Source organism: Pleurodeles waltl, chromosome 8, assembly GCF_031143425.1.
Source record: "Pleurodeles waltl isolate 20211129_DDA chromosome 8, aPleWal1.hap1.20221129, whole genome shotgun sequence".
Lineage (NCBI taxonomy): Eukaryota > Metazoa > Chordata > Amphibia > Caudata > Salamandridae > Pleurodeles > Pleurodeles waltl.
In genome coordinates, this window is record NC_090447.1 from 73,807,522 (window position 1) to 73,831,912 (window position 24,391).

At 45.0% G+C, this 24,391-nt stretch overlaps 1 protein-coding gene across 11 annotated transcripts in view; it reads right to left on the reverse strand.

The window, feature by feature from the left end:
- NUMA1 (nuclear mitotic apparatus protein 1) overlaps positions 1-24,391 on the reverse strand; it is a 443,588-nt gene that overhangs the window by 352,383 nt on the left and 66,814 nt on the right. For all 11 annotated transcript variants that reach the window (XM_069203745.1, XM_069203747.1, XM_069203751.1 and 8 more), the window contains one exon: positions 16,980-17,068. In XM_069203745.1, coding sequence (XP_069059846.1) covers positions 16,980-17,068 — 89 coding nt within the window. The remainder of the gene's footprint in view (positions 1-16,979; positions 17,069-24,391) is intronic.

Here is a 24,391-nt window from a genome sequence, read left to right on the forward strand (position 1 = left end):
GAAGCCTAGCAAATCACTCTTTTCTTAGAACCATCTCATTGGAACACCGAAAGCACACTGCATCATAGCTCTGTCACATTCCTATACAGGGAGAAAATACACCAGAGAAAATCCTCCAATGGCAGTAGAGCAAGTCTGAAACAACTGTAAAGAACATTCATTAACACCGATCACTTGGAATCGTCACTCTGGAAATTCAATTTAACACTCACTGGTGTCATCCTGCTGAGAAAAACAATTCATCTTATTCTCACGTTCAACCATTATTCCTATAGGAAACGATAAAAAAAGCTGAAAGCCACCTGTTTCTTTCTCTATTGTCTCTAATTCCCACTCACACGATTCACATATTTGCTTTTACTTTCCAGCCACTTTAGTAAGCAACTCTCCCCAGGGTTGGACAACTCTAATAGCATTAGCCTCTACAGCACATCAAAGTTATATTTCTTTATGAGGATTCTGCGGCACACAACTTGTGCATCAGAATCTACACCAAATATCTCATTCTGGTGGAAACTCCTTAGTATTCCTCAGACGTTCAGTTGTATTTATAGGGGGCATGACTATAAGGCCAAAATCTCTCTTCAAATTCTCTAAGCAGTCTCAATTCGATTTCAGCTGAAGGTTACTGCACACTGTTCAAACTGGCCCTTGCTATATCTGTCTGATCTCATCCTTTGCCTCCAATGTGGCGACTCTCCGATCCAGATGACTCACGACCTTCGGATTATTTTTTTTCAGTCATTTTTTGATTTCCATGACCTTTACCAAGAGAAACATTTTAGACTCAATACACATGCTGGATTATTACAGATCTCCATAGATATTTCCAGCCTACTAATGTGTGATCATCACCCACAGAACAAAATACCAAACTAAAGTGCATCCATTGGCATCACTGTAGGGAAACAGAGAAGTTATCATATAGCCCCTTCGAACTGAAGTTTCATACCTGATCTCAGATCAATAAATTACCCCCAGCTACAGTAGGCATTACTGGAGACTAAAGCACACCAAGTTTGTGTTTTGGAAGCATCCTAAGTATACGTAAAACTATTGGATAAAACCAGAGAAACTTACATCAAATTGCTCTTTACCCTAGTCTTTTCCAGGAACAGGTTTAGTTTTTAAATATGACATTTTAAAACGTACAAATGCAAAAACTTTTAAGCTTGTCTGCAATAGATATTAAAAACAGGGTTGGCTTTTTTTTGTAAACTTTGTATGGTGCAATATATTGTATATTTCTCCATATTTCATCTTTCTTATCTTGATTGGTCTTTACTTTAAGCGCATGGACATGAGATTGTCTATAAAGATATGTAATAAATAACGGAGCAACACTGGCTCGTATTTACTATGACAAGAGCACAGTATTTATCACCAGCATTTATAAACCGCTCAGCAATCATTATCAGCAGACCTGCACCATAATTAAGCCATCTTGGCTGATAACACTATTCCAGAACACTCGAGGCTCAGACTCATCATTTGGTTTTGAAATTGTTGGTTAACAAGAGTTAATCATTTTTAAAAGAAATAAAATGCCCCTTTAGACATGATCACCGCCCACCTTTTGCCTGGTAACTGACGCACTGGGTTCCTGCTAACCAGGTCCCCAGTGCAAGATCTTCCCCTTTAGTTGTGCAATTGTTCATCTTTGGCAAGACCTTTAGCACCCTTGTACGTGCCAAGTATATGGTACCTCTGGTACATAGGGCCTAGGTGCTAAAGAGGGTCCCTAAGGGCTGCAGCCAGTAGTGTGCTTCCCTAAGGGACCCCTCACCACACTCATGCAGACTACCACTGCAAGCTGCGTGAAATGATGCAAACAAATGATAATGCAACATGACATACCCCCTGTGTGCCATACCTGCAAACACTACACATGCAATATATGTGAGTCACCATTCAGCAGGCCTTACAGCCCCAGGGCAGGGCGCATTATGCTACATGTATGGACATATCTGCACAAGCAGATATGCCCCTATGATTGTCGATTTTTAGACATTGCAAGTGAAAAGGGAAGCCATCTTCAGGATATCTACTGGGCACTTGTGATAACTAGTTACCCAGCTACATGATGGCTTCAATGAAACCAAAGATGTTTGGTATTAAAGAACAAGTTACTTACCTTCTGTTAAACGTTTTCTGGTGGTGAATACAGTATCTACCTGTGGATTCCTCACCTTTGAATTCGCCCAATGCGCCAGCATTTGACGTAAAAAAAAAATCTAGCTCTCCATGTCGAAGAGGACTTCACAATTGCATGGCTCCGCATGCAACTCCGTCTGACGTCATCTGAGCCAGAAGAAGGGCTGACGTCAACTTCACCAACTTTTTCTTACCGTGCCTTCAAGGCAAACGGGTGAAAAACAACATATCACACACACACACACACACACACACACACACACACACACACACACACACACACACACACACACACACACACACACACACACACACACACACACACAATACAACCCACATTACTCTTGGTATGGCCAGACAGGCAACGGGGAGGCGGGTGGGACCGTGAGGAATCCACAGATAGATGCTGTATCCACCAGAAAAGGCGTTACCGAAGGTAAGTAACTTGTTCTTCTGATGGATACAACTACCTCTGCATTCCTCACCGTTTGAATAGAATCCCAAAACAGTCCAGCATTAGGAGGTGGGAGCCTGACTGATTAAACCAATAAGTCCTGTAACACAGAACGGGCAAAAAGACAATACCTCCTCGTTTCAGAGTCTAAACAATTATGTTTTGTGAAAGTGTGGAGGGAAGCCTAAGTTGCTACTTACAAATATCAACAATAGGTACATTCCTAGCCAAAGCAGAAGTGGTAGAATTGGCTCTGGTGGTATGAACCCTAATGCCCTCAGGAGGATCCTTCTTTGCCATCGAATAACATCTTTATGCAAAAAATGACCCACCTTCACAGAGTTCTCTTGTGGGCGGCTTTGCCCTTCATCTTGCCCACGTAGCCAATGAAGAGCTGATCATCAGGTCTGAATTCTGAAGTCCTTTCCACATAAAAGCTCAGGGCCCTCTTAGGACGCAGATGATTCAGCCTTTCCTCCTCCTTCGATGGACGGGGAGGAGGGTAAAAGTACAGAGGGGTTATAGATTATCCTAAATGGAAGGGTGTCACTAAAGTAGTTTAGGTAGGAAAGCCACCCTGGTACTCAAAGCCACCTTATTAGCATGGAAAGTAGTATAAGGAGGTTTTACACTAAGAGCCTGAAGCTCACTAACACACCTAGCCGACGTGATGGCTATTAGAAAAAAAGTTTTAAAAGTAAGGAGCCTCAACGGGCAACTATGCATCAGTTTAAATGGTGACAAAAGTCAAGACTAATTTCAAATCCCCCCCGAGGCATTATGAATGGAGTGGGAGAAAATGTATTTGTTAAACCCTTAAGGAACCTTAACACTGTAAGGGACTTAAAGAGGGTTGATCAGGTAGACAAAGAAAAGCCGACAGCGCAGATAAATAACCTTTCATTGTTGCAACTGCGCACCCTTGTTGCGCTATGGAAAGAGCAAACTAACATTCGACAAATGGCCTTTAAAGGATCAATGTATCTCTCCTCACACCAGTTTACAAATTTGCCCATCTGACAGCATAGACAGTCTTGGTGGCATGTCGCAAGGCTGATAAAACATCCACCACTTCTGGAGGGGGAGAAAAGGAACTCAGATTGCCGTATTCAATCTACAGGCAGGTAGGTAGGTGCAGGCTCTGGAGATGGGGGTGTAGAACCTGTGACTGCGAGAGGAGGTCTGCCCTGTGAGGGAGACAGAGCGGAGGGCACAGTGAGAGTTGAAGGTCTGTGTACCACACTCTTCTTGGCCAATCCGAGGCTATCAATATGACTTTGGCCCGGTCTTTGGGAATCTTCCTCAGAACACGAGGAATCCAGGGTATGGGAGGAAACGCATAAAGCAGCTGGTTGCTCCAGCTCTGCTGAAACGCATCCCCCAATATTCCCTGCATCAGATACTGGAGGCTGCAGAACAGGCAGTGTGCGTTCTCATGAATGGCAAACAGGTTTATCTAAGGCGTTCCACACGAATGGAAGACGTGAAAAACCACCTCCGGTTTGAGACGCCACTCATGATCAGCCAAAAAGTGCTGGCTGAGACTGTCCGCAAGAACATTGAGAAATCGAACATGGTTTGCTACTATGCAAATCTGATGATCCTGAGCCCAGTCCCAGAGCCACAGAACCTCTCTGCACAGGAGGTACAACCCTCCTCCCGGTTTGTTGATGTACCAGATCGCAGTAGTGCTGTCTGTCAAGACTTGCGCCAACTGAGCGCGAAAGTACAGGAGAAAGGCCTTGAGAGCCAGACATATCACCCAAACTCCAACAGATTGATGTGAAACATCTGTTTTACTGGAGACCAAAGACCTATTATCTCCAAGTACCCCAGATGTACTCCCCCCACCCTAGAGTGGAAGCATCCATTAAGACTGTGGTCACTGGAGGTGAAAGACAAAACGCCCTTCCTTGAGACAGGCTGTCATCCACACTCCACCATCGAAGATCCCGCAGCAGTATCTCAGGAAATAGTTGACTCATCAAGATCCCCTTTGTGTTGCAACCACTGCTTGCAGAGGCACCACTGGAGAGCCCTCATGTGCTAACGTGCGTGAGTGACCAACAGAACACAGGAAGCAAACAGACCAAGCAGACGCAAGACCTTAGGGACTGGAACAGATGCCCTATTTTGAAAAATTGCAATCTTAGCCTGAATGTCCTGAATCCTCTAAGGAGGATGGGGAAGGCATGGTTTAATATGGTCTCCAATACTGCCTCTATGAACAGGAGGCGCTGAGAAGGCTTGAGGTGAGATTTGGTCATGTTCAACAAAAAGCTCAGGCTGAACAACAACTGGGTTGTCACCCGCAAATGGTGCAACATTAACTCTGGTAACTTGGTTTTGAAGCCAATCCTCAGCCAATGAGCCAGATAAGGAAATACCAATATTCCCTTCCTTCTGAGATGTGCTGCAACCACTGCCATCACCTTCATGAAGACTCGAGGTGCGCAATTAAGACCGAGTGGATGAAATGCAAACCTGTAATACAGCAGCGACCCTACCATGAACCAGAGCTACTTCCTCGGTGACTTTAGAATGGGGATGTGACACTACGCATCCTACAAGTCGATAGACACCATCCCAGTCTCCCTTGTCCAGCGCTAGACGCAACTGAGCTTTAGGGGGAGCATTTTGAACATCTCCTGCTTGAAGAACCAATTCAAATTCCTCAGGGCCAGAATGGGCCTCAAACGACCATCTTTCTTGGGAATCAGAATTCAGAATCAGGACTTTGAATAACATTCCTGACCCATTTCCTGCTCCAGAACCAACTCTACTACAACCCTTTAACAGTAGATTTTGCACCTCTTGATGAAGCAACAGAAGATGCTCTCCTGAACAACAAGAATGTTGGGGAGGGAAGGGCATATCCATTTCTCAAAATGCTCAGCACCCATCAGTCTGATGTTAACAACTCCCACTCTGGGAGAAAATGAAACAACCTTTCCCCTATGGGCAACACATGCTGCTTAAAGGTTAGAGAACTGGGTCTGCTTTCTTGACAAGTTACACGCGGAAGAGGAAGGCTGCTGGGCGGTACACCCTGCAATCTAAATCTTTCACGACCTCCAAGATCTGTAGAGGGTTGGCAGGCGGTTTAACTTGGAGCTGCTGCCTTCCTCGAAAGGAGGATCCATGGCCAGACACCCTGAACCTACAGAATGGTTTATAGGTTATGGATAAAGTCTGAAGGCCCAGATTTCACAGTAGCCCTACTGTCTTTAAATCTTTTCAGTTTTTGGACCAAAAAGTCTGGATCCATCAAATGGCAGGTCCATTAGAGTAGACTGTACATCAGAGAAAAATCCAGACCCTCTGAGCGGAGCATGCCATCTGGTTGCAATGCAAGTCCCCATGGCTCTAGCAACAGAGTCCGCAGGGTCCAGGCCTGATTGAATCACCCGTTTCGCCTCCTGTCCTGCAACAGTTCTTCAAAATAGCCCTGTCCATCCTGCTATAATTTAGGGATGACTTCCTTTGCCAAGTCCATCAATGCATGGATGTACCTTCCAAGTATACAAGTTGCATTAAATGACTTCAGAGCCATGCTTCCTGAAGAGAAAGTCGTCTTTGCAGATTGCTCCGTACGCTTTGATTCCCTATCTGCAGGAGTTGTAGGAAACGACCCTGGAGCCAATTTTGAGGAGGAAGAAGCTTGCAACACCAATCTTTCAGGAGTTGGATGCGGACTCAAGAACTACAGGTCACCTGGTGCAACTCTGTACCTCCTGGGTATGGATTTGGACAATGCAGGAGTAATAACAGGCTTTTTCCATATTTCCAATATCAGCTCAGACAACGTTGCATTAAACGGAAGAAGGGGTTCTGAAGACGAGGTTGTAGAATGTATAACTTCTGTCAAAATATGTGTTTTCAATTCCAAAGCAGGCAGAGGCAAGTCCAAAACTTCTGCTGCCTTCCTAATTACTCCATTGTAAGAAGATACTTCTGAAGAAAGCATACCTCCAGGAGATAACTATTCATATTCAGGAGATGTATCACGTCTAGTTGCTATATCAAGTCATTGATAATCATCGTAAGATACTGGAATCTCCCCTTCCTCCAGCTGTTGCCATTCCTCAAAATACTGCTGTTCTTCTAGCAGTCTCAAAGTTTCCCTCCTCGATTTCAGACAGGATTCCTGGGGCAACGTCGATAAAGAGTTTACTGACGTCGATGAAGCTTGTAATGGCAAAGGCGAACCCGGATGTGGCACTGGATCCTTGCTCCGCACCGGAGTAGATTGAGCTGATGTCAGTCAAGGTCTATTGGACACTGGTATCGGCGCCATCATCTCCGGAGGTGGTGTCTTCTTTGGTGCTCAGCCAGTCCATTCATATAGAGTCGAAGGCAGAAAAGGAAAGAATGGAGCCTGCCTATACGTCCCGACATCGAGATCGTAAAAGCGAAAGGACCCATGGGGCAAGCAGGCGCACCAGAGGGGACCATCACTCTATAGCACTTAACACAGATGGATCCGCCCCCGGAGTTGAGAAGGCTGGTTACTCTTGGAGGTTGGACTTGATCTGTCGCCTAATCTTCCAACTTCTGACCTTGTGCGGATGCAGGAGAAAATTGAGCCACAGGACTCGAAGGTAAACGTCGATATCTCCACTAAAGACAGCGCCGGAGATGCCTCAGCTGACTTCGGTTGGGGAGATAAAATGGGACTCACTTCCCAAGTTGTGTGGCGCCGTGATCTCGAAGTCAGAGATACCGACCTAGGTCTGCCATCTCAGGATGAAAGACACCTTGATCCATGATGAAGTTGCTTCTTGTGCGATCGACAGGTATGTGCAACAAAGTGTCCTTCCGAGTCCCAGATCTATGACATCCTCTCTTCTCATTCTTGGCCTTTGAGAGAAAGCTTTGCCTCTCTTTCAGAGCTTTCGAATTCATGCTCTGACAAGACAAGCAACCTGCAACGTCGTGGTCTGAACTTGAGCACCAGAGACAGATGTCATGCGGGTCCAGTCACCAACATATGACCCCCACACTCAAGGTTTAAAGCTGGATTTCCTCAGGGGAGACATTGTTGCAGTAAAAATATATTCCCTCGAAACAGTTGTAACACAACGGAGAGGTAGAAAACAGTGTTGAAGGTGCAGAAAAAAGGAAACTGATGTCAGCACGCCGGCAAGGACTTCTTATGGCTCCGATGATGTCAGACAGAGTCACGTGCGAAGCAGTGTTATGACGTCCTCGTCGACATGGAGAGCTAAAAAGAAATTCCCATTGAATGCTGGAACATTGGAAGAATTCAAAAGGTGAGGAATCCTCAGGTAGTTGTACCCATCAGGACACCTCGTATTAATAAACACACACTGATTCCAGTGATTGATTTATTAACACATGCGCCTAGAGGGTACCTTAGAGGTACCCTTTGAGGCCTGCCAGCCTCTAGTGTGCCAGCTAACTGGTGTAGTGCAGCTTCCCATCGCAGAGATGTTTTTTCTGATTTCCCCCCCCCACTCCCTTTGCAGGTGAGAGCCCGTGCTCTGAGGCCAGAAACAATGCCTACTCCACAGGAAGGTGTTCATACCTCCTCCAGCAAGGTGGCTAGTGATCTGACATTTAAAAGTCCCTGCCGCCTTTGATATGTGACCCCCAGCTTTCCACAGACCTGAGAGTTGCCATTCCTGCCCTGAGGGCCATATGGCACCAGGACAGGCGGGAAATTAGTTATCCAGTAGGTGAGGTGCACTTCTAGGCTAATCCCACCCTTAAGGTGGGCTTCCTGGAGTGACCTATGAGAGGATTCCACCAACTCTGGGTCAGGGTTATGCACATTCCGCACAGGAAGTAGCCATATAGGGAGTGTAGTGATCCGAAGAGTACATAGCCCATTGGCTACTATCCTTCACTACCCTTAAAACCCCTTGATCTAATATTTAGGGTGGCCCCTGGCACCAGAAAGGCAGATTCTACTGACCCAAGAAGAACAACAGCAAAGAGCTGCAAAAACTAAGGAGCAGCAACTGACTTGGAGCCCACCCTGCCTGTTGTCCTAGACAATTGCCCACAAGACTACTCATCTGTAGACACCTGACCGCTTGACCCCCGAGTGCCCAGGCCCTGTAGCCCCCTAGGTCTAGGTACTGCAGATGGTCCATAAGAGCTGCAGCACAACTTGTACCACTCTGAGGGACATAGTACCAAACTTATATAGACTGCCATTGCAGGCTGAGTGACAAGGTGCTCCCTAAAAGTGAAAACACGACATGGCACAGTCTGTGTACCATGTCCCCTAAACACTGCTGCAATATTTGTAAGTCACCCTTATAGCAGGCCTTACAGCCTTAAGGCAGGCTGCACTACACTACATTTGTGGGCATATCTGCAAGAGCAGCTATGACTCTGCTATTGTCTGTCAATTGTTAGACATAGTAAGTGCACAAGGAAGCCATTTGAAACGTGCTGGGCACTGGTCAATTCAAGTTCCCTAGCTACATGAGGGCTTACCTGAAAATAAGGATGCTTGCATCAAACTTCTCGTATTAATAAACACTCATTCCGGTGGCAAATTTATTAATTCATGCACCCAGAGGGCACCTAAAAGGTGCCCTCTAAAAACCTACCAACTACTGATGAATTCACTGACCATTTCTAGCCAGTTTGCCACCAACAGACGAGCATATGACCACCAAAGTTGAGAGACTTTGCGCTCTAGAGGTCAGAAACAATGCATGCTTGGGCTAGGGTGTTGCACACTTGTTGGCTTGGTCAGACTGCATCCCCTGTCCACACCTAGGTACTGCGGGCCCCCTGCAATCACAAGAAACTCCCGCAACGGACCCAATGCTAGAAGACACCAGTGCACCCGAGCCCCACAGGCCAAGGAGAAATGGACCGACAGGGTCTCCACTTGTCTGAGAACCTCAAAGGTCGAGCCCTCCTGTGGGTTCTCCTGGACGGACCTTCAAGTCCATCCCTGCAGGAACTTTGTAACCATACCGATGCCCATAGACTTACGCGTGGTACCAGATGATGAACTGTACCCCAGCACCCAGCCCAGGTGACCTATTGGTGTGGCCTTGGACCTTGCCCCATACTTATCTTAAGTCCAGGAGATTGGTCCTGCAAGTTTCTGTACTCTATGTGTATGCAGTGTTTGTTCTTCCCCCATAGGTTAACATACACTACACCCTCCCCACTGTCAACTATTAAAAAATCTAAAAATTTCTAACTCAAAAAATACTCAACTAAATCCAGTTATCTTGGTATTTAAATTGATATAAAAGTATGTGTTATTTTTATAAATTGGTGTTGGATTACTTTATCGAGTGTTACCCTCACTTACAGTATGAGTATGCACTACCCTCTGATACGTTCGACCACACCACCACAAAGATCATGTGGGATCTCATTTGTGCCTCTGTGATACCTCTGGGGTGTGTCTGGAATCTTTGCACAGTGTACCTTAAATGTGTCCACTATATAAGGAGCAGCTTCCTATTTTGCCCTGCAGTTAATCAGCCTCCAAAAGCCTGGGAGGTCTGCCAGCACTTCAAGAAGCAGCCAGCATCTCCTGTACAGTAGCTGAGCTACTGCCCTGCAGTCTGCAGGCACCAAAAAGCCCGACAGCAAGAGCCTCTGCCAGTGTGACCCCGCCAGACAAACCAGCACTGCACACAAGCTCCGCAGGCAAAGTACCAGTGAACCGATGGTGCCCCTGAGCCACAGAGGCCCTCAAGAGCCAAGTCACCCTTTTGGGGTTAGCCAGACTCGTTCCCTGACCGCAAGTTCTTTCAGTATGACACACAAACCCCAAGAGCGTCCCACAGAGCGACTACAACAGACATCACACCACTGCACGAGCCCCCTAGCCTGGATTTACGTGGACAGAATATCTCCGTATGCCCAAGACATTCGAGACCAGACCCCACCCAACCCCCGTGGATTCCGCCACACCGGATTCCCAGTCCTTACTCGCAGCCTCTTTTCACTAAGACAGTTTCCCAGTGAACTAAACGAGGCACCTGACGCTGAAACGCCCCTCTGCACCCGGATGCCCCAGAGCAGACCAAGGTGACTTATTGGTGCTGCCAAAGACCTTGTCCTATGCTTACCGTAAGTCTTTGCCAAATACCCGTTTGCAGTATATATTTTTTCCCCACAGAACAACATTACTGCCTAAAAGATGCAAGTACAAGTGTATTTCTGTTTACTTAAAAAGTGATAGTTGGTAAAGTAATTACCCAATTATGAAGTTCTTGGTGTAAAAAAGGTATTAAAATGCGTTCCATTTCTACATTGGTGTGGATCTCCTTTTTTCTGTGTGTTTATGATTTATGGGCTCCGTGTAAGCAAAAATTGTGTTACACGTCCCTCTGATAAGCCTAAGGCTGCACGACCACACTACCACAACAAGAGTACTTTGGGATTATTAATGCAAGCCCTGTCCACTTACAGGGGATACTTGGACTCTTTACATAGCATATCTCTTTCTGGGATACAATATAAAGAGCCGACTTCCTAAAGTTTTGATTAAATAATCTGCATCCATATCAGTAGGGAATTTAGGGTGCATCTGGTTCCCCAAATAGAAATCAAGACAGAACCTAGGCAATTTGAAAAAGGGCAGTCAAGGTCCACATTAGGAGTAAACCAAGAAAGTGATTTTCAATAAAGCTTGGACATTTAAATGACATACGACATATTTGTGGAATGTATGCTCGCCCCAAGAGTCTCTTTACATCACTGGCTAAGAACTGGTGTTAATTGATAGCAGTGATTTTATAAAGCTCGGAAGTGTGAAAGGCGAAATGGCCACTTCTATATTCAAAATGAGGTCCATAGTGTCAGCCACAGACTCCTGCAGTGCATGCATTACTTGAGTCACCGAGACACAACTATGTCTCTTTAGTAGAGAACAGTGGTCTCCCTTGTTGAATTAAAAAGCCACTTAGAATACAAAAGACATATCAAAGCTCAGGTGCTATGACACATAAACCATAAATACTGCACAACTTATGAACCATGTAATGAAAACAACAGCATGTCACAAGGATCTACTTTGAGAAAAGGAGGGCTGCAATGTGAATGGATCGAAGCCTGAAAGTATCTGTCAGGAAATCTGCTATCAAGAACCAGATAAAGACATTTCCCACATAGGTGCAAATTTATCCCTCTAAATTGCACAGCCACATACGTGGTACAGCAGAAGAAAGTTATTGCTAGCAAAACGTTTTGAGCATTTTTGCCTCACAGAATAATGTATGCCAATCATTAATCACTCAAAGCAGACAACCATTGCTCTAAAAAATTATTATAAGCAGCACATTGTTTACCCGGAGGCAGTTAAATGTACAAGTTAGAAACTAACTATGGTTACTTATTGCTTGTTTTTAAAACTTTTCACATTTCTTAGTGCAATTACCCCCAGTGATTGTGGAAGCAGAACACTACTGATTATGTTGGTGGTTTCAAGCAACAGGAGGTTGCTCAAAAGCACTAATTTAAAAAAACAAATCCCAATTTTCAGATTATTTCAGTTATTCAGGTGTCTTCTAAACGGGTGAGTCTTAATTAGGAATACCATTAAATCGCATAACTTCTTGGACCCTGTAAATTTCTGATTTGTCATTGTTCTAAATATATACCCATTAATGTGGGAGTGTATAAACAGGTGTGTCTCAACACATTTTCCAAATCTCGTCTTCCCTCAATTATTGCTAATGTGGATGGTGAATTTAAAAATGGATTTATAATTCAACATCTGATTCCACCATTACAATAGGACTAAAAGAATATGTTACGTTCAGTAATGCTTCGTCTGGCGAAAGGCCTTTTCATAGCAATAGCTCCTGCACATCAGCAGGTGCCATCATCGGACTCTAGAAGGGCTTTGCTCCATTTCTGGAATTAAGGGGACAGCCACACATATAGCCACACCAGCACAATTATGTCAGCTTACCTTTGAACTCCTCTGGACCCTCAGAGACCAATCATCCTTGTCAAACCAGGAAAACTGAAAACCTTAGCAGACCCCAGAAATGCACTCCTAAGAATGGGTTAGGAATCTGTGATTAGCTACAATATTCACCAAAGTATTATCAAAGGTATTGAATGGTGCGCAGTACCTCCCAGAAGGTGGGGATCTGGTGCACAGGGCTACGCAGGTACAAACTGGCCGATTCTGCAGGCTGTATTGTTGAGACAGGAAAGGTCTGTACAGAAGCCCACACATAAGATGGCCAACACTAGAACAACTATTGTTAACACAGTTGTGTCGGCATCTGGTAGAAGGGGCCTGCAGAGCCAACTTCACAGTCCCTGCAATAGGTCAAAAACTGCACTAAACCAGAACAAACAGATTTGGTAGTTTGGTGTCAAGCCACAAGCTTAACATCCACTATTTCAGCACCTTAGTGAAATGCTCTCAGCTTGTGCTACTCAGTCTCCATACACGGAGGAGTAGGTTTTGGAGATTACAGTGCAGGACCCTGCCCTGTTGCTGAGATCTGAGGCTCTGAAGATCAACAGCTTTGAGTACCACACCTTCCTAGCCCAACCCAAAAGCCTTGTTAATGCTCTCTGAAGGGGCTAATCATGATCTTTTTAAGAACTAGAGGGAAGAGAGGTTAAGGTAGTAGGGAACCAGGAGGCAGTGTCCTATATACAGATGGAATATGTCTCCCCCAGAGAATCTCGTCTGAAACTCTTATACAATACTGTTGACAGCACCTTCTCAGCAACGCCGAAATTATCCAACCAGGAAATGTCCCACCAGGCAAAGATGTCTTAGACAACCTCTAGATGAAGAGACTACTCTTGGTCGGCAGTTGAATCATGCTGCGCTCAGCCGCTCTGGCATTCAGTGAGCCTGCCAAATGATTCACTTTCAGGGAGATCACATGAAGACACACCCATTTCTAGAGTGTCTCCTGGAACAAAATCCGTGATCCCATAACACCTGGTTTAATACAGTACCACAGGTTAGTAGCGTTTTTCTTTAAAACCTAAAACTGCTTTCCGTTGATGGATGGAAGGAAAATCTTCAAAGCTCACCAAATGGCAGGAGGCTCCAGCGGCTTAAAGTGGTGCCTTTGCTCTGTCATGGACCAAAAATCCCTTGATCTCTGCTTCTCCTCGATGACCTTCCCAACACACATGATGCATCCAGTCACAACTGTGAACACTGGATGGGGTAGGAAGAATGGTGTGCTGCAGGTCAGACTGGTGTCTGACAGCCACCACTGACGGTCCTGGGCAATCTACTTCAAAATGTGGTTGCCCCAGTGCCGAACCCACTACAAACAAGGGTTCCACTGCAAGGCCCACAAGTGCCAATGGGAACAGAGGACCAGCAGGATGCAAAAAGGAAAATAAGCATTCAAATAATCTGTGCTAGAACACAGGAGTGAGCCGAAAACATTGGATCATAGCCAGAACATGTGCATCACTGTGGGGTAGAAAGGCCTTGAACACCACTGTGTCCTGGATAGATTCTATAAAGGAAATCCTATGCACAGGCTGCAGGTGAGATTTAGCTTAGCTGATAGATGACCTAAGGGATGGTATTAAGGTGACTGATTTGTAGGTGGCCCACGAGTGAATGCAGTAAGCCGGGTCCATGCCAGATTTTTAGCATATCCACATTTAGAATAATGTATATTTCTGAAACATCTTTTCTAAATGTGGATATGCTAAAAATCTGGCATGGACCCGGCTCTCCAGGACCGACTTTGCAGAACCCTGCATTAAGCCCACCTTCCGCAGCCAGCCATCAAGAAATGGTAATACATTTATCTCCAACCTGCAAACATGGGCAAGACCAGGGTCCAAAATTGCCCAGAGTCTTCCAGAGTTATTGGGCAGTAGCATTCACTATAATTCTCTACCTTAGGGAATCTCAAAGGCCCTTTTAACCAGTAGCGAGAGCACTTCCTGCACAAGAAGAGAAGGATGATCTGCAGAAGTCTGCATAAACACAGATGGGATATTAAGGAAGGGTTGGATGTAAAGGGGACCTTGTTGACGATATTAAGCACCCACAAGTCTGACATTATACCATGTTTGCCACTCAGGAAGAATTACATTCTGGCTCCCCATCAGTAATGCAGGACCATGGGATGAGAGATGGCCACATCTGCAACAAGGGAGGAGAAAGAAAACTGCTGCCCTTTGTTGGTGGTGTCCATGGCCTCTGTCGCCACACCCTGTTGAGCCACAAAAGGGGTCTACTGACAGCACTATGGGTTGTCTCTAGCAATAGGAGACACCCTCAAAAGTATCTAAATTGTTGGCGGATTCGACAAGCCAGAGAAAGTACAACTAGTGGGCTGTAGGCACAATCCAAACAAATCCAAAGTAGAATAAGATTTTGACCCGAAAGGCCTGGAAGCGTTGAATTACATGTTTTCTAAGTCCACAAGGGATGCTTGTCTGCATGTTCCCAGAAAATCCAGTCGTGTTATACCTGATCACAGATCTGAATGTATTTTGTGGCACCATATCCGCCTTGGATTGTCCGAGCGAAGGCCTTCCAGAATTTGTCAGAGACAGATGGCATGATCTCACTGTACATATTTTACATGATGTGCTCCGCAAGGTAGACTGAATTCAGGGATATAAATGCCAAACTGGCAGAAGGAAAGGCCTTCAGAATACATCAGATCATCAGCTGTCCACAGAAGCAGCAGAGACCGCCCTATGACTAAGCTTGCTGGTTAAAAAGACAAGATCTCCAGCAGCTGGCCTACGTCTGTCCATCCACTGGACAACTAACTGTGGAAGTGGAACAAACGGCCATTAATGTTTCTGTCAAGGCCTTGTTAAAAGGAAGCAATGGTACTAAAGGAGGTCAAGTTGCAAAATTTCAGTAAGCTTACCTTAGAATCAAAGTAACTGCAGGTCCATCATCTCTGCTGTTCTGGAAGGGGGAGTTCCTAGTGGAGAGTCCAACTGTGTCTCATGGAAAGTATCTAGGTCACTGGTCTTCAGTAGATCCAAGTACAAGCCATCATCAGTCTAAGAGCGGGCAAAAGGGTGGGGGAAGCTTAGGAGGGAAATGGGGCAATTCACCCCTCCTCATAGTCACCTTAGATGTGCAGAACGTTTTGAAGCCCTTAAATGATGTCTGATTCTAAGGTTTCCAGCCTACGATACTACTGACATTGAGGGAGAGGCAGAGTGGCATCTCAAGGTGGAGGATGTGTCTAGGTAAACTCATTACAAGACATAGGCCTGGCAGAGGCAGATGGCTGTGGAATGGAAACCGGCATCAGGGTCTGATCCAGTGCTGGCACTGCTGGAGTCAGGGGCAGCACGGAGACAGACTGAACAAACAGGGCCAATGACTCAGAATTGGAAGAAGGGGCCAGTACCACTACAGAACCATAGGAAGATGCACAACATTAAGTAGATGGCTGAAGTCTGAACACCTGCCAGGAGTGACTGAAGGCTCCTGCAGTTCAATGGGCTCCGAAGGGGCTCAACAGAGAGCAAGTATGTACTGAAAAGTTGCAGCATGGGTTGCCTAAAGGTGGACAGGTAAGCCCTGAAAGCACTGGAACCAGCCTGGAAGCAGGTGCAGAGCCAGACAAGGCCAACAGAGGTCTTTGTAGTGCCAAATGTGCAAATGCTACCGCAGGATCAGAACCACAACTTGGAGCATGTCCACTTTGGGACGTCTTAGTATACTTTGCTGAATACAAAGATATAGTTATCACCTACTCCTCCCAGATTGCCTACAGGTGCATGACAGTATTTATGGCGTGACAGTACAGTTCATACCCTAGAAACCACAGCTAAACATTGTGTTGATGAGTCTGACAGAATTGCATTAGCTTCCTATATTCTTGGTTGTGCTTAAAGTCTGTTTTTGAAGGGGATATTTCCTTCACATATGGTCTACTTTCTTGAAAAAGTAATCTTTGTTGAAAAAAAGCAATTTTGGTGAAAACCCACATAGCTGGGAGTGAAGCACCAGATTTGAGCTGTTGGGACATGACAAAGAAGAAACTCATGTAATCGCAGAAAGAAGAAACTAATATAACTCTATAAAAGTATTTCGTGAATCAAAGCAAGGTTGGTGCAGTTTGATAGCACCACCTGCCAAAACACGCGAGGTATTACAATGTAGCATTCCGGATCTAGTGTTGTGCCTAGGGAAGTTCAAATGGGGAGGAATCTGTGCTTACAGGTATACCCAGTAAATTACAGCTATTGTTTAATACGTATCCTAAAGACCAGATCACCTTGTACAGAGCTACACAGCACACATCTGGTCTAACATCATCTCAGTTACATTTAAATGACATGAATTTTTCAATATGAGCTAAAAAAAAAAAAAAAAAAGATTTGAAATATGTTGTTCTAAAGCTGTGCTAGTGTGGATATAGTTTAGTTTTTTAATAGTTACCTTGCACAGCTCCAATTCAGACGGCACCCCCTTGAGGAATCCCTGCCAGTCCAGCATACATTCTGTTGTTGTGCCATACCTGCAGTGTCCTGAAATAAGAGAGAAAGCAAACTTCCATTACAATGGCTACAGCAGTTCTACTTCTAGCTGTTTCATCTCCATAACAGACTTAATTTCCTGCTTTTAATTTTTTAAGATGGGGATCCGTTGGAGGCATTCTTCCCAATGCACAAGGTCTTAAAGGGAGGGGGGGGGGGGGAGAAATAGGAGGGCAAGCTGGAGCCCCCAGAAATAAGCAAGAGGATCAACACCTGCTAAACCGGATGTTGCGAAAATGTGTGCCAACACAGGTCCCCATCAGTCTTTAGTGTGTGGGGCAATGTTTGGTCCTGACATCTGTAATCTCTTATTGTATGTACCCAATGTCGAATTAAGGTATAAGGCGAATCCCTTGCCATCTGACCCACAAATACATAGAAAAAAAGCAGGAACTGGGCTGGAGTGGTGGTGATGTGAGAGTGGGGTGAGAATTAAGACTAAAATGAGCAGGAACCTTTGGAGGACAAACTCAAGTACAATGATTTATCTCCCTAACTTAACTTACTTGGCTTAATGTTTAGGCTCAGTGTCGGATATAACCTTGATAGTCAGTGAAACAAAATTAAGAATTGCCCACTGTAGTAGGAAAAGAAGAAACATCTGTCCACAAATGAGAACAAAAGTCCACATGCAATTAAAGTAACCTAAAATACGTTAAATTGTATTACACACGGAAAAGATTAAGGGAGGGGGGGGGAGGTTCCTCCTTTTTTAGCATCAGATTGTGAAAATAATCAAATGGCGTAGAATTATGCAAAATTGGAAAACATGTTTTAATTAATTGTTTCTATTGCTAACCATTATTAATTGCACAAATAGATAGTAAGATGCTACCCACAAGATAACGGATATTTCTAGAGCATGAGCTGCTGTCTGCTGGTGTCCTTGAGGGAGAAATACATAGAAACAAAAAAAAAAAAAAAAAAAAGAGAAACAATATTAGAGGAAGAAAAGAAACCGACATGAGAGAAAAACACTGCTAACCATATGAAACAGTGCTTCCAGCTAAAGATATGGAGGATGCAGTCTGCTGAAGGTTGAGGGCAAAACCGTTCCAAAGTCTAAGCATCAGGACCCTGAATGACTGTGCCCCAAAACATGCCTTGTACAAACGAGAGAGAATGAGAGGTGTCCTAACCTAAGGGGCTTCCTTGAATGTTAGTGTAAGATCAGAAAGGACTGGCTCTTGGGGCTGTTAAGTTAATAGGCCCTAAGGCAAACCAAAGTATTGAACTTGATACGCTGTTGGACCAGTAGCTAATGGAGAACATTGTGGGCATCAGATTAGCAGCTGAATCTAAAGCCTGGTAGCAACGCTTAGACATGTTTTTGACCCTCAAACTGAATATGAGATTCAGGAACTAGAGGTAAAAAGAATTGCTGTAGTCCAACTGAGACAAGTGAGCTATTGAGTCCAGCTCACTTGTACCAAGGGAGGAATGGCAGGATTTTTAAAAGGTCTTTAAGCACCAGAAAATTAAATTATATTCACATCCTCTGAATCAAATCAACAAGAGGGGTCTAGGTTTAACTGTTGACACTAGGCAAAGAGAGCCCTCACCACAAAGATGAAGGCCTATGATCCTTCCTCTAACCAGCCTGTGTCATGAAAAATTAACATTTGTTTTGTTTATCAATACACTTCAGAAAGTTGGTTACCATCCATGATTCTGGAGCCGTCAGGCAGTCTGAGGGGCAGGAAAGTAAAGCGATGTAGGGTTCATGAAATGGACAAGGATCTGTATATTGTTGGCCTAAAAATCACACAGAAACAAACACCTGAAGCAGTCCCAACAAGAAGCAGTAAAACAGCCAAAGCCACACACATGCTGTTTACAGAATATCTCAATCTCTGTGTTTTGCCAGATATGCCTTTCTAAACCAAACACTATGCAGCAACAGATGATTCTTCAAAACCGTTAAGGGTACAAATTAACACGTATTAATTAGACTTTGTTTTTATAACTAGTGTGTTCTGCCAAGGTAAGAGTTTAAAGACTTGGTTACAAATGCAACAAAGCACTGTCAAAGCCAATAGCTCTGGTCTTAATTTGCTAACGCATGCAAAAAGCATTTGTAAATACCTTTGTAGGCGTATTAAAGTCAGACCTATTGCCTTTACCAGTGTTGATGATTAATTACAGCTCTGTAACATGGCATCACTGCCTGAAATTAATCAACTAATTTATTAGATGTAAACAGACTGAAATAGAAGTAGATGGGCTTGGGTATACAAAGAAAAATTGTAATCTTTGAAGAGTTCTGTAACGAACAATGGAAATTATGCAAATATGTACTGGAGGAGCACCAGTTTTAAAGACCCCTCTCTGCTCAGTACAAACGCTACGCTGTGTGACTGCTTAATGGCCTTGTGCATAAGTAAACCAAATAATGTCAACTTTATAGCCAATTTCTTTTAAATAATACCAAACTACCAGAGCATAAGTGTGTGCTGTGGAAATACAGAATGGCCATCCCTCCCATGAGGGGCTAGGAATAAGGTACCTTAACAGTTAGTTACAATGCCCTTGAAATCCAAAACCAATATCACCTCTCCCAGTCCCAAAGTGTGTCTTGCTCTCAATTCACCACAGTACATATAGAACAGAGTAATACTGTGAAATTTTGGGAACTCTGGACTACTATCTACTGCCCCTCATAGGTGGACAAGTTTTTATGTGCGGAGGGACAATTTATAATGCCTTCAGATAACATTTTGTGAGGTATGTTAAGAAAGGCTCCTAAATCTTGTTAAACTAGGTGTGTGTTAGTGCATGGTAGCCGGGTGGTGTGTAACCAGGTCTGGAGGCTTAGTGGACTAATGTGTTACCTGAAGGGGTCTAATCATGGTCACAGGTTCAGATCCAGGCATGTCCAATAAGTCTTTCATCCTACTGAGGTTGATAAAATGAGTACCATTGAGTTGGGTAACAAATGTTGATAGCATCTGTTATTCAGCACCAAGACACCCTTCTGGGTGAATGTGCACTTTACAAAAACACATTATGCTATGTTAGTGCATAAGCCATGTATGCAAACGCAAAATTCTTCCAAATTCCAGGTTGTAGGAAGCTGGCCTGGTGTGTGGTGGGTACCAAAGGTACTTACACCTTATACCAGGTCCAGGTATCCCATCTTAGTGGAGTGTAGGCAGTGTTTAGAACAGCGGTTTCCAAACTTTTTAATGCCACACCCCACCCCCTCTGTTGAAAAATAAAAATCATTGCCCCCCTGAGAATGTTTCACAATTATTGTATAAAGCTGGCAATGTTTAAATAAGTCTAGGCTTATGTAAATATTGCAGTTAAGTACTGTTACCTTTTTAAAAATGCAATAACATGTTTCTGCTTAAAACAAAGCCCTGTTATCTGTAGGTTGCTTCTTTTGGCCAGAGCCTTTCACCTCCCCAGCCCAGCCACCCCCCCCCCCTCCCAAGATCACCTAAGGCCCCCTAGTTTGAAGACCCCGGTCTTGAAGCCAGGCTCTCTTGCGGTAGCTGTGGAGGAGCAGCCAAGGCTTATCTAGGAGACATGCAAAGCTCATGCAATACCACTATAGTCACACAGCACTTACACACATGAAAGAACCACAGAGTGTTTAAAAAATAAAGGTACTTTATTTTTGGAACAAATCACCACAAAATACTAGAAGGGCAAACCTCCAATAGGAGGTAAGTAATACACTAAAAACATACACTTGTAATCATAAATAGGAATCAAAAAGATTAGGAAACAGTGCAAACAGCAATAACCAATAGTGACCCTAGGGGGAGCACAAACCATACACTAAACAAATGGAATGCAAACACATGAGCCCAACCTAGGTAAATAGAATGTGTAGAGGGGAGCTGGGAGTACCAGAAAACTACAAAAGGTAGTTAACACAGTACACCCCCCACGACCACAAATGCATAAGTAAATCAATGGATTTTCCCCAAACCACTCAAAAGGAGGAAAACAAGAAAAAGAAGACACCTGGACAAGACTGCAAGAAAACCAGCTGTGGGTTCCTGAAGAAAGACGACCTGTGGAGAGAGGGGACCAAAGTCCAAGAGTCACAGTGGAGTCCAGGAGGAGTAGGAGCTACTACCCACCCACCCAGCTGTACTTGCAGGATTTGGTCGACGGTGATGAAGAACAGGTCAGCCCTGCACCCCTGGAGCCAGAGAAGAGTTCTTGATGGATGCAGATAATGTCATACGCTGGAATGAAGATTGCAGAAGGGTCTCAGTGCAGGAATTCTACTAACAAGCCTTTGCAAAGGCAAACTCGCGGTTAGTGGAAAAGCAGTGCTGCCAGGGACCAGAAAGGCCCAGGAGGGGGATTCACGGGCTACCCTCAGCATCGCAGAGTTCACAAGAGCAGAGGCTGCACCCGCAGGAGTCCCACAGGACGGGGACACAGGAGTCGCAGAAGCCTACATAGCACTACAAAAAGAGGATTCCACGCAGGAGGCTGTGCTTTGCAGGAAGGAGTGCTGGGGGCTGGAGCAACACATCGCTTGAGATCCCTTGGAGGAGATGCAAACAAGCCTTGCGCAGCTGCAAGAGACGCAGTGCACGGGGGCACTGTCCTGCGTGGGAAGGCAAAGGCTTACCTCCAATAAAGTTGGATAGCTGGCAGAGAGGACCAAAAGGACTACTCCTGATCCATATAGCCGGTCGTCGCTTGCTGAAGGTGCCTCGGTTGCAGGTGAGTGACTCCTTCACTCCAAGGGAGATTCCCTCTTCTTGTGCAGGCTGAAGAGCTGCAGTCTTCTGAGGATGCATAGCCGGGGAAATGTTGCAAAGCTGGCAGGAGACGTGGAAACAAAGTTGCAGATGAGACTTCTTCATCGTAGCAACGTTTGTCGGTTCCTGATGGGTCCAGTCGTGGTTCCAGTGACCAAAAGTCAAAGTAGAGGTTGCAGAGGAATCCTGATGGAATCTTGCAAGCTGAATCTGAGGACACACCCAAGAGGGAGAAAGGGGGGGATTGGTCACCTAACCAAGTAAGCACCTACCAGGAGGGGACTTTGACGTCACCTGCCTGGCATGGCCACTCAGATGCTCCCAGAGGTCCCTGCCAACCTTGGAAACAAGATGGCAGAACCCAGGGACCCTCTAGAGGAGCTCTGAGTACCACCTTGGGGTGGTGATGGACAGGGGAGTGGTCACTCCCCTTTCCATTGTCCAGTTTTGTGCCAGAGCACAAAGGCCCCTGAACCTGTGTGGACTGGTTTATGCACGGAGGGCACCAACACTGCCCTTCAAAGCATACCAGTGGCATGGGGAGGCCACCCCTCCCAAGCCCGTCCCACCTATTTCCAAAGAGAGTGTGTTACTCTCTCTTCCAAAGGAAATACTTTTTTCTGCCTTTCTGGGCTTGATCAGCTCAAGTAGCAGGAAGGCAGAAACCTGTATGAGGGGTGACAGCAGCTGGGCTGCCCGGAAAACCCTGCAAGTCTGGTGGTAGCGATGCTGGGGGTCCTTTAAGGAGCCCCCAGAGTGCATGGAATCATACTTCCAACAATCGCAACACTATTGGGGTATGATTCCAACATGCTTGATACCAAACATGCCCAGGTTTGGAGTTACCATTATGTAGCTGGACATATGTGGTGACCTATGTCCAGTGCACTCATAAAATGGTGTCACTGTGATCACAAAGTCCAGAAAAATGGGCCTGGAGTTTGTGGGGGCACTGCTGCTAGTGCAGGGGTGCCCTCACACACTGGTACCTGCATCCTTCCCTCTGGGCTGAGAGGGCCTACCATAGACTTACTCTGACCTGGTGCAGTGACCTGTAGTGAAAACGGGTGCATACACCCATTTCACGCAGGCCTGCAGAACCCTTTGCATGGGCTCCCTTATGGGTGGCAGAATAACTGCTGCAGCCTATAGGGATCCCCTGGAACCCCAATGCCCTGGGTACCATATACTAGGGACTTACGGGGATGGGTGGAGGGGGGAACCAGTATGCTAACTGTGGGAAGTAAAAGGTACAATTTACAGGAGACAGCAAAACTACTGGGGTCCTGGTGAGCAGGGTCTAGGTAGAGACAGTCAAACACACCAACAGGCAGAAAATGGGGGTAACCATGCCAAGAAAAAGTAGTTTCTGAAAAGGGATTCAGTCAGTTTGAAATTATTTTCTAAATCATCCCAGCATTATAGTAGAGTCGGATTAGCAGCTAGCATGCTGAGGGACATTTGTTTCCCTTTTAGTATGTCAGGTAGGTGTGTCTATTTGGTAGGCCCAAGATGGCATAGAAGGCAAATTTAGGGATCCAGATTTGAAATACATTTTCAATATCATCCAGTGCTTCCTTCTAAAGAACCAAACCCTAGGGTAGGCCCACAATAGTCAGTTTTGTCCCAGTTACACGTCCACCAGCACCTTCATTGGTTCTCCTTTTGTCCCATTCATTTAATTATTAAAAATGGGTGTAGGACCAATATCCTCTTATTTTAAGAAATGTTTTGGTAAGGGATACTACCAGGCAAGCATTGTGGGATCTATTGTGGATCTGCGTCCATTCATCATCCAAATCTCTACATTCACAGTTCTCCATTTCATCTAAGAAGTCAGGTGTGCAGTCATGCATGGGCTGGCCAGCAGTAAGTGCATATATGCCAAACAAGCTTATTGTCTTTTAAAAGCAGGCATAACTCAGATACTGCTAAAACCTAATGTATTATCTGCCTTTAATAACATTGTTCCAGTTAGTGGATTCCATATTCTATTTCTTTGGAATATTTTGAAAACCTTTAATGTTTGATTTGTACAATAGGTCTCCAAATCTGAGGTTTGTGTCTTGGTGTCTAGGCCAGAAAGGACTGTATATTCTTCCATGAAGTAAACATCGGGTTGTCTAAAATCAGTGAGAACAGGGAAAGAAATGACGTATGCTCCTTTTCCCCTGCCACCTAATCCCAATCTGCTTCTATGTATATGGGGAAGAATTGAGTCCCAAGCACAATATTTTTTTGGAGTCAGGAAACCATACGAACAGATCTTCCCGAAATCACCTGGTCACAAAGCACAAGAGTTTGTCTCACTTGCTTCTCTTCTACTCCACCGGAAAGAGTAGCTGAGCTGCTCAGTAGTAGCTTACTATATCAGGGACCTCCATTCCACCTTGATGGTCTTGCGTATGAAGCATGCTTTTAGGCACTCATGGACAATATTTCCTCCCACCACCCCCATAAAATTTTAGAATGATCTTTGGAGCTTATGAAAAAAGGATGACAGGACAGTAAGAGGGATAAAGAACATGTAGTGAAGAATTAAGGGAAGAATGTTCATTAGGGTCGAGCCTGCGTTGCATGCGCT